Source organism: Petaurus breviceps, unplaced genomic scaffold, assembly GCF_028583685.1.
Source record: "Petaurus breviceps papuanus isolate PSGF00001 unplaced genomic scaffold, PetGlider_PUasm1.0 80, whole genome shotgun sequence".
NCBI lineage: Eukaryota > Metazoa > Chordata > Mammalia > Diprotodontia > Petauridae > Petaurus > Petaurus breviceps.
The window spans coordinates 10,819,946-10,832,755 of NW_027186540.1; the positions used below are offsets into that span (position 1 = coordinate 10,819,946).

At 33.9% G+C, this 12,810-nt stretch overlaps 1 protein-coding gene across 9 annotated transcripts in view; it reads left to right on the top strand.

The window, feature by feature from the left end:
* LOC138176017 (semaphorin-3D) overlaps positions 1-12,810 on the top strand; it is a 252,885-nt gene that overhangs the window by 162,902 nt on the left and 77,173 nt on the right. For all 9 annotated transcript variants that reach the window (XM_069106724.1, XM_069106723.1, XM_069106719.1 and 6 more), the window contains one exon: positions 3,535-3,663. In XM_069106724.1, the coding sequence (XP_068962825.1) occupies positions 3,535-3,663 (129 nt within the window). The remainder of the gene's footprint in view (positions 1-3,534; positions 3,664-12,810) is intronic.

Below are 12,810 nucleotides of genomic sequence, written 5' to 3' on the forward strand. Positions count from 1 at the left end.
AGAGCTACTTTATATTAATTTTCAATAGGATTTCCAATAACAGTTTCCCATAACTCCCAAAATCTCTCATTTAAACTCTCTTGTGGTAGAGAATCATTTAGGGAAGAATTTCATTGCATTTATTTTTAATTGAAATGTGATGTTAGGGGGCAGCCAGGTGGAGCAGTGAGTAAGAGCTCCAGCCCCGGAGTCTGAGGACCCGAGTTCGGTTCTGGCCTCAGACACTTAACACACACACACACACACACACACACACACACACACACACACACACAAAAACTAGCTGTGTAACCTTGGGCAAGTTACTTAACCTCAATTGCCCTCCAAAAGGCAAAAAAGAAATGTGATGTTATTAGTGTAGAAAGGTCTTTGTAAAGAATTTAATCCACCAGGGAAGATCAGCACCTTACTTTTAATTTATAATTTTAGAGAGTTGCTTGGGGGCATAGAGATTAGTTAATTTACCCAGGCTTTCAAAGCCAGTATTTGCTAATGCTAGGACTGGAACCTAGATCTTTCCAACTCCCAGGCCAGCTCTCTATTCACTCCACCATGCTTTTTTCATTCAGGTAAGAATAAAAAGACTAAAAATATTGATTTATCTTAAGATAAAAAGACTAAAAACATTGACTAAACTTCAAGTTGATATTAAATAACACATAAATTGTTAGTGGATCCAATCAATATAGTTGTTTAACTTCTAGCATCATTCAACAGAAAGCCTGGAGAAAGTGGATAGTAGAAGTAATGTGGGATTTGGATTCAGCAAGAAATGAGTCTTGGAATTCCATTTTAGAAGACAATGTACAGTTGGACTGGTTTTCTGTAGGTTCAGGAATGGAACGAGAAGAAAGTTCGAATGATTGTTTGGGAGAGCACTAAGGACTGGTAGGCCTGGAGATCACAGTCGGGATGAAGAATAGGTTCAGTAAGAGTGAGGAATTGGGAGCAAAAGACAGACAAGTAGGAGGTTACAGTCAGATAGAAGAATTTCAGAGATCTTGATCACTGTGGTAGATTACTTATGGATGATGAAATATATATCTACAGCCATCTGTTTCTTTTCTTTTGTTAAAGGGGAGTACACATATTTAATCATAAAATATAAAAGTTGTATAAAGTAATTTGGACACATTTCTTAAATTTTCATAGTATTGTAGAGAAGACCTCAGTGGCCATCTTATTCAATCCCCTCATTTTACAAATGAGGAAACTGAGGTTTAGAAAGGCTGATAAGCATCAGAATTAGAATTTGAATCCAGGTCTTCCTGATCCTAAGTCCAGAACTCTAGCTACCATAGCTACCATGTCAAAATACCATGTCAAAACATTCATGATCACTCTGTCTCTGTCTCTGTCTCTGTCTCTCTGTCTCTCTCTCTCTCTCTCTCTCTCTCTCTCTCTCTCTCTCTGTCTGTCTGTCTGCCTGTCTGTCTCTTCCCTCTTTGCCCCCATATGCAATCACACACATTATGGAATATTTGAGATTATAAATAAATGAAGTCAAATAAATAACTTAAAAAAATTAAGATCAGTAGACATTTCAACTTTCCTCCATTCCAAATACTTCTATAAAGGTTTCCATCTTTAATATCCAACACATCTATCTACTCTAATCTAGTTTCTTAATTTTGTCATGCTGTTCTATCCAACTAATAATTTCTGATGACATGGATAGTCAGTTCTTAAAAGTGTCATGATGGCAAGAGCCCTATGTGGTCTGGTACTTGGGGTGATGAAATGATGGTATGGTCCCTGGATTTCATCAACAGCTATGAGTCTCCTTTGTGATGGTCTGATTTACAAAATTAGACACTTTTCATTTAACTTCTTGATCATGTGTATGAATAAACATGGTAATAGTGAAACATCATGGCATTTTCATATTCAGCAGGGAGGTGGAGATGGTGGAACTTTGAAGTGATGGTGCATGTGTGTATGTGTGTGTATGTTACAAAAAAAAAAATATGACTCATGGATAGTCATTCTACTCAGAAAATAAATGATAAGATAAATGATTTCTGTTTCTCATCTGACAGATGGGCCAGTGTATCTTTTATTAAAAACATTACATTAAAGGCTCCGATCATTTCCCCTTCTCCAGTTTGGAATTCATAGGTCATTTTAATCACCCAGAAGGCAAATTTAAAGAGCGGTTTGAACACAGCCAATTAGATTGTCTGTAACTATAATTTCTTCTTGTGCTCCTCCTCCTTCTTCTTCTCCTTCTTCATAAAGAACGTACCATTTTATAGTTTGCCAAGTATTTTCTAACAGAACAATTATTTGGGGAAGTACAAACTGCATTTGGTCTGTTATTTAGTTTGATTATTTTTAACAAATAGTTATTAAAAGTCTGGTATGTGAAAGGTACCACTAAAATTATTTCATTTAATTTGGTAAAATACTTACAAAACTGTATAGTTATATGTTTGCACTGAAACATACCTAAATTCAGTTTACTTATACAATGTTTTTATGGTTATTTAGAACCCAATTCATGTTCTTCCAGATAAATTTAGCAGCAATATTTAGGCCATTGCCCTGTAGACCAAATACTTTCGACCAAAGTTCAAGAAAAGTTTTTTTTGTTGAGGATTAATTGGACAAGAGCTAAGAATGTCAGCAATACTCTTTGTACAATGATAAAGCCATTGCTTCTGCTTTAATCTGAAGGATTAAAGAAAGTTTAGTTTAGTAATAATATGAAACTGTTTCTGAGACTGCTCTCTAATGCAGGTCCATACATTTCATGATCTCTAGTCTTTATTCTTTCCCATTCAACATGCACCTTGGGCCTACTAAATTCAACACCAAGAAACAGTTAATTCATTTCATAAACACATTTTTTTAGCTAAAGAAACACACTAATTTAACCTTTCAGCAGAACTCTGCTCGTGTACACATATTTCTCATAAAATAAATTGCCCCAAAGCAGTATCTTTGGGTAACGATATCCACGAAAGGTCTTGGTACTATCCTGTCAGTTTTCTACTTCACAAGATGAAGTTTGGAATGCAGTAATGGCAGCATCCTTATCCTTTTCAGAATTCCTGTATATCAAAGCTGTTAGAGAAATAATTGGACCCAAGGAATGTAGCATGTTATAATTATGAAAGAATGACTCCAGTGCTGAAAGATTCCTTTCAGCAGAGGTTAGGTAAAGATGGGCTATGGTCATTGATATTCTATCAGTTAAGCGAATGTTAATTATATTATCCATTCCTCCTTGCAGCATAACTTTTCAAAATGTTCCATTGTTGCCAAGGAGAGGAGACAGAATTTATCTAAGAGATAAATTTTGTCAATAAAACATTTATAGTTATTAATTCAGAAGCATTTGGATTTTTTCTCTCATGTTAGGCTACAGAATATGAGTTACTTTTTCTTACTTGTTTAAAATTGGAAACTAAGATTTGTTAAGAGTTATATTCTAATATTATAATGACATAAATCTTTGAAACTACAAAACTGATTCAACTTAAAATCTTTGGCATGTCTTTTAATGATCTCACTAATGTTTCTCCCTCCCAGATGAGTACCTCTATGCTGGAACAGCTTCAGACTTCCTGGGCAAAGACACAGCCTTTACACGTTCCCTTGGCCCTACTCATGATCATCATTACATCAGAACTGACATTTCAGAACACTACTGGCTCCATGGTTAGTGGTTTACTTAATTGTGAATCTTTTGCCTTTGTTTTGGGAAAGATGAAGAGCTAAATATTATTCGCTATTCACATTAAATGATTCAAAAATGAATTCAGTGAAATATTAGATGTTTCTGTTGTGAATAATGTGGTGTTAACTCAAAAAAAGACTAGATATCAGAAATACCATACTATAGTTTGTGATGATCTGGAATTTTATTTGAGATTTTCTGGATTCCAGCCTTTTATATATGTGATGCCTTTTATATTATTTATGTGGTCTGTGTATGATAATAAGAACCTCCTTCACTTTAAGTCCTTCTTGATTTTATTTCCAATTTTTCAGATCACTTTTTGTTTAGTCATTGCCACACCACTTGGAAATTTCAATATGGGAGACCATCTTTAGCCAGTACGAGAAGTGTTTGAAGATAAGGAAACTGTTTTTACACTAACTGCAAATGAGGTTAAATCTTAAAATTGCTTCCCAACCATCTGTTGAATTAATTAAAATACAGCTTTTATTTCCCTCTATAACAAACTACATTGCTGTACAAAAATTATTGAAGTTTAGGAAAAATGTGTCTGGTGTATATGTAACCAAAAGGAACTCTTAGTTAAGTTTTATCCATTTGCAGACCAGAAAAAAAAAAAAAGGTTCCAAAGAAAACTCTGATTTTCATAAAATTGATCAGTTCTATGTGCCCTAATAGAAGGATAAAAGACAGGGACTTAGATCTGTCTTTTTATTTTCATTAAAATATCTCAGATTTTAAATCTGTTTTTTCATTACTTTTCAACTGAAAACCATCTCTTAAAATCACTCTCAGACTCTAATACTCAGTTGTTTACCTATGACCAGACATTGCCATTGCAGGCCTTTTGAATTGAGTCTAGCCCACATCTGCAAGTTCAGTAGTGTGTACCACACTTCAAGAGGAATACTTGTGACATAGATTAGTCAGTCATTTCATGTGAGGAATGGCTGAATTTGTGTTTATATAGCACTTTATAGTTTACAAAAAAGATTACTTACAGCAGTCCTTTGATTTAGATAATGCTTGTGCGAGGATTTGACAGATGAGGAAATTGAGTTCTATAGAGCTATAAAGTAACTTTCCCAGGTTTCCCAACTGATGGTATCCACTATTATCAGAAAGCATAGAGTCATCTTTAAGGTTTCCAATTTACCAGCAAGCCTTGTCAATACTTACTTCAAAATAATTCTTAGATCCTTTCTTTTCTCTTACTAATGCCTTTACCACTAAGTTCTCACCACCTCATTCTGCACTACAGCCACATCCTAACTGCTAGGTCCTCCTCTCTTCAATTCATAATATATCCATTCACTAGACTCATCTTCCTAAAACACTACACCCATGTCATTCCATGCTCAGTAATCTCAATAAAATGTTAATAAAAAATCTTACATTTCTGTAGGATTTTTACAATGGCTTTATATTCCCTGTAAGTCCTTAGATATACTGTGGGAAACGATGTGGATCATGGCAAGGATGAGGAAAGTGACCATGGCTGATGGAAAGAACTATTCAATACTTTTGCTTCCAATTTCTCTTTGAAGAAGAATGATCTTTGAACTGGAAAAAAAATGAACACAACTGGCTTAATAGGGAATTCAAAGCCCACTAAATAGGAAAATAGAGAGACCCTAGGTACTCTAGATAAGTTAGGTCACCAGGCCCAGATGTGCCACATGCCATAGTCCTGAGAAATCTGGCATTTGCCATTACTTACCCACTGTCGGCGATATTTTGAAACTCATGGAAGTATTAAAGGACTAGTGAAAGTCAAACATTCTCTCTCCCCTCCCCCTTTTAAGAAATGAAGAGAACAGGGTCTGAAAAGTATAGGGCAGGTAGACTTCAGTCCTCTTAAAATTTCACATCTAGATAAGGAAGCAGTCGACATGGCTACATAGGTCATATCAGATTAACTTCATTTTCTATTTTTAGGGAGGGTTACTAGAATGGTAAATTGGGGGATATTTAAGATATAGTCACCTAGGTGTTAACACAGTGTTTATTTTGAATATACAGGGGAGATATGAGCTAAGTAATGATACGGTTAGATGAATTTGTAACTGATTGAAACATCGGGCTGAAAGAAGAAAGATGGTTTGCTCTCATCCCCAGAAGAGATTGTGAGTGGAATACCTCATAGGACTTTGTTTGGACCTGTGATTTGGATAAAGACATGAATAATATGCTTACCTATTTTATAGATGACAAAAAGCTAGGGGCTAGGAACTTTAACTGAATCTAATAAGCTAAATTTTAATAAGGATAATGTCTTACAGGAGGGCTCAGAAATCAGAGACATGATGGCTAGATTAGTTTATCTGGCAAGTTTAATATTTAATTTGGCACCAAAAAAGTTACTCTGATCTTATGCTGTTTTTTTTTTTCCAACTGTAATATCCAGAACCAAGAAAGTATTAGTCACTTTATACTATGCCATAGTCAGATCACATATGGAGTGTATACATTTAGGTACCAAATTTTAGGAAGGGTATTAATAAACTAAAAGGCAATCAACTTGTTGATCATTCCAGATAAGAATCAGCTAAAGAAACTAGGAATATTTAGTTTGAAGAAAAAAAGACTTAAGTGGGAGACATGATAATTATCTTCAAATATTAGAAAAACTACTCTATGGAAGAAGGATTTGACATTCTGTTTGACTCTTCAGGGTGAAATAGAATCAATAGTTGTAAATTGCAGTCAATCATATTTGGACTTGATATAAGGGGGAAAAAATTCCTAATAATTAAAGCTACAAATGTGGAATGGATTACATTGGAAAGTAATGGATTTCCTTATGGCTGGAAGTCATCAAGCAAAGTCTGAATGACCACATATTGGATACTCTTTTATGAGAATTCATACAACATCATCAATTTTAAGTTGGAAAATATCTTACAGTTCATCTAGGTCAAAATTCTTCACTTTACAGATGAGGAAACTAGGACTGAGAGAAGTAAGTAATTGTTGTGTGGTCACACTAGGATTTGAGCTAAGGTCTTTTGACTCCATGTCCAATGTTCTTTCTACTATGTGATGCTATTTCATTTATAATCTGGATTAGATGTTCTAAAAGATTCCTTTTGACACCTCCCCCCAAATCTATGATATGATATATTCTCTTTTATTTTTAAAAAATCTATGACATTATGATATATTCTCTTTTGGAGGGGAAGTTAAGCTTTACATATGGTCCTGGGACAGTTTATTTTTGTCCTTAAAGACAGAGGGAGAGAAGGACACAATTTTTCTCAACTTCTTAATCTAATTGTGTCTAAACATGCAAAATACACTCCAGAAAAATGGAAACCTCATGCTTGTTATTTGCTTGTTTCAGTCATGTCTGATTCTTCATTACCCTATTTGGGGCTTTCTTGGGAAATATTTCAGATTGCTTTGCCATTTCCTTCTACTGCTCATTTTACAGATGAGGAAACCAAGGCAGAGTTAAGTGACTTGCCTAGGGTCATACATCTAGTAAGTGTCTGAGGCTAGATTTGAGATCAGATAGAAGAGTCGTCCTGACTCCAGGCCCAGCGTTCTCTCAAATGTGCCAGTTAGATATTTTGTTACGTGAAGGACAGCTATTCACATCTCACATTGCATCTGCATGGCCATTGTCCTGGGTGTTTGATGCTCTGCCGTGTTCCATGCCCAGGGCTATTTCCACCACCAGTACATGATCACTTGCTTGCTCTTACTTGGGTAGAATTTCATTCTTCACAGTATCAGAAACAACAATCACTAGGGAAAATAAACTCACGTTGCTTGATAGGACAAAGTATAGATTATTTAAACGCTTGCATTAACCAACTATGAGGGAATCAATTTAGTCAGAGGTGTGTCTTGGTTTTAGAGAGGTTAAATGGCTTACCCATGGTCACAGGGTTAAAATATATATTAAAGGCACGACTTAAACCTATGCCATTCTGACTTGGAGTTGGGCTCTTTAGCTACTGTACCAAGACTCCTCCCATCTATTAGTAACACAGGAAACATTTTTAATATTAGTATTTATAGCATAGTTGCCAATTCACATTGGTAGAGGATATTTCTTCCCCAAGGAGCCCCCTACATCTCTAAAATAGCAGTTCCAAAGGGGGAAAAAAAATCCTTTTTCTAAACCGCTCTCAAACATTCCATTCAATTTGAATGAAAGAACTGTTCTAAAGATCTTCATTGCATTGCATGTCAAGACTCTTTTCATAGTATATATGTAATCTTGATATGTTAGTCTTGTACCAATTAAAGCATTGGAGTGAAATTCTTTCTATATTTAATTATATAGATATTAGAATAATAGAACTTATAGAATATGGATATTACTTATTAATCAAAGAATCATTTCCAAACCTATCTCTAGTATGTTATTCTGTAAATTAGTAATTAATATGGTAATTATGGATTTAATTAAAATTTAAGATGAATTTAACTCAAGAAAAAAAGAGATTTCTTGCCCTTAATTCATTAAGCAGTATTAAAGTGGCATATGAATGACAAATGAGTAGTAAAATATTAATTAATTAGTGCTTACTGTATGTAAAGCACCATACTAAGCTCCAGAGCTATAAATAGAAAAGTAAGACAGTTCCTGCTTTCAAGGAGCTCAAAAGAGGAAACAGTATATGAAAGGCTGCAGCTGTATTTCATATGGAAGAGTCCTTTGGTTTTTAGGTTTCAGTAATATTCCAATGGAAATGTTTCTAATTTAATATTTCCACTGGGGGAAAAAAATCACATCAGTGCTTGATGTTGAATCTTTGAACAATACCAAGGACTTCTACGACAAGAACTTTCATTTCTGAGTGTTCAGCTTTGGATAGAGCACCAGTGAGAGAAGATGCCAGGCTACATATCTACAGCTGGTGCTACTCAGAATCATGGTTGGAAGCACTGCTATTCTGTGGTTCTTGGAGAGGTGGTGACCCACCTGGCATATGCTGCATCCTGTCTTATTCAGGGTGCCTTGCTGCTTCCATTAGGTTGGCATGCTTGCCCTGTGTGTGGTGCTTAGTAGTTGGTGGAGATGGCTGGCCCCTCCTCCACAGGAGCTTCTTCCCCAGATGATGATTGTGAGGCCTATACTGGAATCAGGAATGTGTGGTCTGCCCTGGAGGGATTCACACCCCTTCTGTACCTGTCTGTCTGTTCATCAGCAGTTGATCTCAGTGGTGATGAGAAAGCTGGGCCTTCTCTCCACAGTCTCCCCTCAATGGTTGCTAAAGGAGCTGATCTAGAAGGAGGAGGTTTGGTGATTTCCACAGTATACCTTTCTCCTTAAGCTAAGATAACTTGCTTACCTTGCATGATGGATTTTCTAGCACATTGGAGTTTATATAAGCATTTACTTGATTTTTTCTTGTAAACAAAATCATTCATCACAAACTAAGTATTTTGAGACCTTTATAATCTTTCTAGAGCCACATAGGCAAAGAATTATGTAATTAGTCATATACTGGAATGTTAGAATGACTCAAATTCTTATTTGTGAATTTAGTCATAGGTGATTTTATGTTTTCTTGTTGTTCAATAATAAGAATGTGTGCAATTTTTCAACTTTTATACATATGGTAATACTATATCTCAAATAATTCATATTGATTTATGTATCTGAAAGAATGAGATTACATTTATTGACTCTTGATACATTTAAATCTATCGAATATATTGTGTAGTTAGAAATATAATTTTATGATTATATGTAATCATAATTATAGAATATAATTTTGTAATTAGAAATTAAACTTTGAACTGATATAGCAATAATTTATTACACAGTAATCTAACTTTAGAAATGGTTTTAATATCTTATTCAAAACCAGGGGTGGGAAGATATTTTGGAATTTTTACAGTTTATTTCTTTCAATAATTCATTATTGCAGCAGTTTATATCTTTCATTAGTGTATTATCAACTGTTAAGTTCTTTTGAGCCAGGCATTGTGAGCAGAAAAAATGCATATAAGGGAGACCTGAAAAAATGAACATTGATGATGATGGACTGTCCAATTGAACAAGCTATAGAACAGCACTTAATGGCTAATTCTTCTTTTTCCCAAATACAACACTATCAGTAGCATAAATATGACCAAATGATTTGTTGATGGGATAGCATCCATTTTTTTAACATCTTTGCAAAAGTAAATTCTGTTTCAGACTTTTATTTTTTATTTTACTTTCTATATCGATGTTTAAAAATATTTGTATTTTTTAAAAATTTGTAGCTAATATTTCTAATGGGTTTTAATTGGTTTGGAATGGCATTTGAATGGTGACTTTTGTGTCCTGGACAGATAAAGCAAACAACTTAATTAAAATTATAAATGAACTTGCAATTACTCAAATGTGGATTTTAAATTATAAATACATTTTGAAGCCAATTTTCAATTAACATTAGGAGTTTTCTTTAGTCTTATTGCCAGTGACCATTTTGGAAGGTTACATAAATCTTAGCTATTTTGTCTTTTTGGATTTATGAATACAATGGGATGTGGATAGGAAATGCCTTTTCCCTTAACATCTGTGACCAACAGAAGCTAGTTTTAATCAATAAATTCACAGTTGCAACTAGAAGAACTCCTTATAAAATATCCTCCAGTACTTTGACTAATCCATTTTCAAGAAATGTGAGTTCTCTTATCTTTGGTGAAACTAATTCGCCCTGTTAAAGATCTCACCAGGAGATGTTTTCCTTCTGGATGGTCTAAATATTGGTATGTTCTGTTTAATACTATTTATCATGGTCTTGACCTCAGTGTCCATGGTAATTTTAAACAGCTTTTGTTCTTTTCACAATTGGAATAGGGAGAGAGGATCACTAGTCAACAGTCACTTCAAGTACTCTCCTAATAAATTCTCATTCAGTTGAATTTATCCACTTGATTTCTAATCCTCTTTTCCTTATTTCTGTGTACCACCTACTAGTACATCTTCCATATCATAGGGAAAACTGCCTGCACAATGCAATTTTTCACTGTAGAAAATGATGATTATTCAGAAATATAGTGTCCATTTGGCTTTTCTAGTGATTACTGGTATATATTTGAAGGAATCACTGTTTGTTTATTTTCATCAAAGGATGGCAAAATTAATTAAAATGACAAAAGTTGCCAAAAGCATTGACAGACCAAGAATCAAAAATATTCATATTTCCGTTTTACCTCTTACTTTTAAGAGTGAACTTGTAAAGAAAAAGTTCATTCATTCAGCAGTTTGTTAAGCTTCAACCAAATATGAAAAGCACAGTGCCATGTGCTGTGAGTGATACAAAGACATTTTTAGTGTCTAATTGGCTTTTCTAGTCATGGCAGGCATAAATCTGAGGAAGGCACTTACTGTTTTTAGGCATTCTTATAAAATTATATTATGGTAAAACTCTCTAAGAATAATGTTATATCCTTGCCATCATATAAATTATATATATATATACATATATATTTTTTAAATTTGATATTCTAAATTATAAAATTACAAGAAGTTACAAAATAAAATTTAAAATGTGATATGATAGTTAAGTTTTTAATAGGGCAAGGACATTAGGGGCAAATGAAGACTCTAAATGTATAAAGATTTCTTAGTGGGCATTAGACGTAGACAGATATCTATTTTTCTCTCCTTTCTGGTGATAGATGAGAACTTTAGCTTTAACTCTTTATTTTCAGAATGTGAAACAGTTGTGTTTTAGACTTTTCTAGGAAGTGCTATATATGAACTTGTTCTATTATCTGCAAGTTTCCAACTCTGTAGAGGAAAAACAATAGAAAAATCTGATGAAATACTCACTTTGTGAAAACAAAAAGTAGTCATTTGCTCAGCTATTACATGTACATGTGGAGGCATATGTTAAAATTGGCTAAATGATGAAAGATTCCATCATCTATATTCAGTTATATTCAGGGTACAAAGCACCTTCCAAGATGTTGGGGAGGGGAGGTATTAAAAAAAGGAACTAAATAGTTTTAGTTCCTGTCCTTGAGAAGTTTATAATCAAAAAAGTTGTGGATAGGAAATCAATAAGTTCTGATGTAAGGAAGTTTGTTTTCCATAGGGGGAAATGAAAGTTTTAAAATATTTGATTTACCAGTGGATATTCAGTATATGTGGTATTGGTAGTCTGCTATTCAACTTTTTGATCATTTAGATAAAAACATAGATGATTTACTTATATATACAGATGACAGAAGCCTGGAAGAGAAAGGTAGCACACTGGATAACAGCATGTGTACAGATCTTGATGGGTTAGAATGGGGGCTGAATCACATAAGATCAAATTTAGTAAGGGGAAGGGAATATTTAATATTAACTTAGTAACTAATATGTGCCAGGCACTGTACTAATGGCTTTAACAAATATTATCTCATTTGATCCTTATAATAACCCTGGGAGGTACCTATTGTCTTCATTCCCATTTTACAGTTGAGGAAACCTAGGGAAACAGAAGTTGAATGAATGGTTTGCCCAGGGTCTCATAGCTAGTAAGTTTCTGAGGTTAGATTTGAATTCAGGTCTTCCTGACTCCAGGACCAGTGCTCTATTCACTGCACCACCTAGCTGCCCCCTTTACACAATATTTTAACAATACAATATGATTATGAATTCCAAAGAGAACAACTTGAGTGAAAATCAAAATTCATGGTGCTAAAATTTATGTGATTTAATATGCCCCAATTTTATAATGTGTATTATTTAGGATTCAGAGTACATTAAATTGTTAAGGATACTAGCTCAAATGTTGCAGCAAGCCCATAGCTAATATCTGATGTCAAATTATATTATAAAATCATTCTCAGATAACACTGCTATAAATACTGTAGGCAGAATATTTCTTTAATATGATGAAATTATATAATAGCACATATGTGTTAGGCTATTATTTCTGTCATCACCATGGTAGTGTTTTATAGCTATTTTGCTGTAATGCATATAACAAGACATGTTTAAGAAGAAGATCAAATACTTATTTTATAATTTCTCCTACAGAAGAATCATGTTCACAAAGTTCCTAGGGGTAAAAAAAATAAAAGAGACAACATGATGAGAAAGATATAAATTAAAAAATAGTTTTTGAATAAGCATGAGAAAGGTTATCTAAATAACCTAATCATTAAAGAAGTAGATGAGA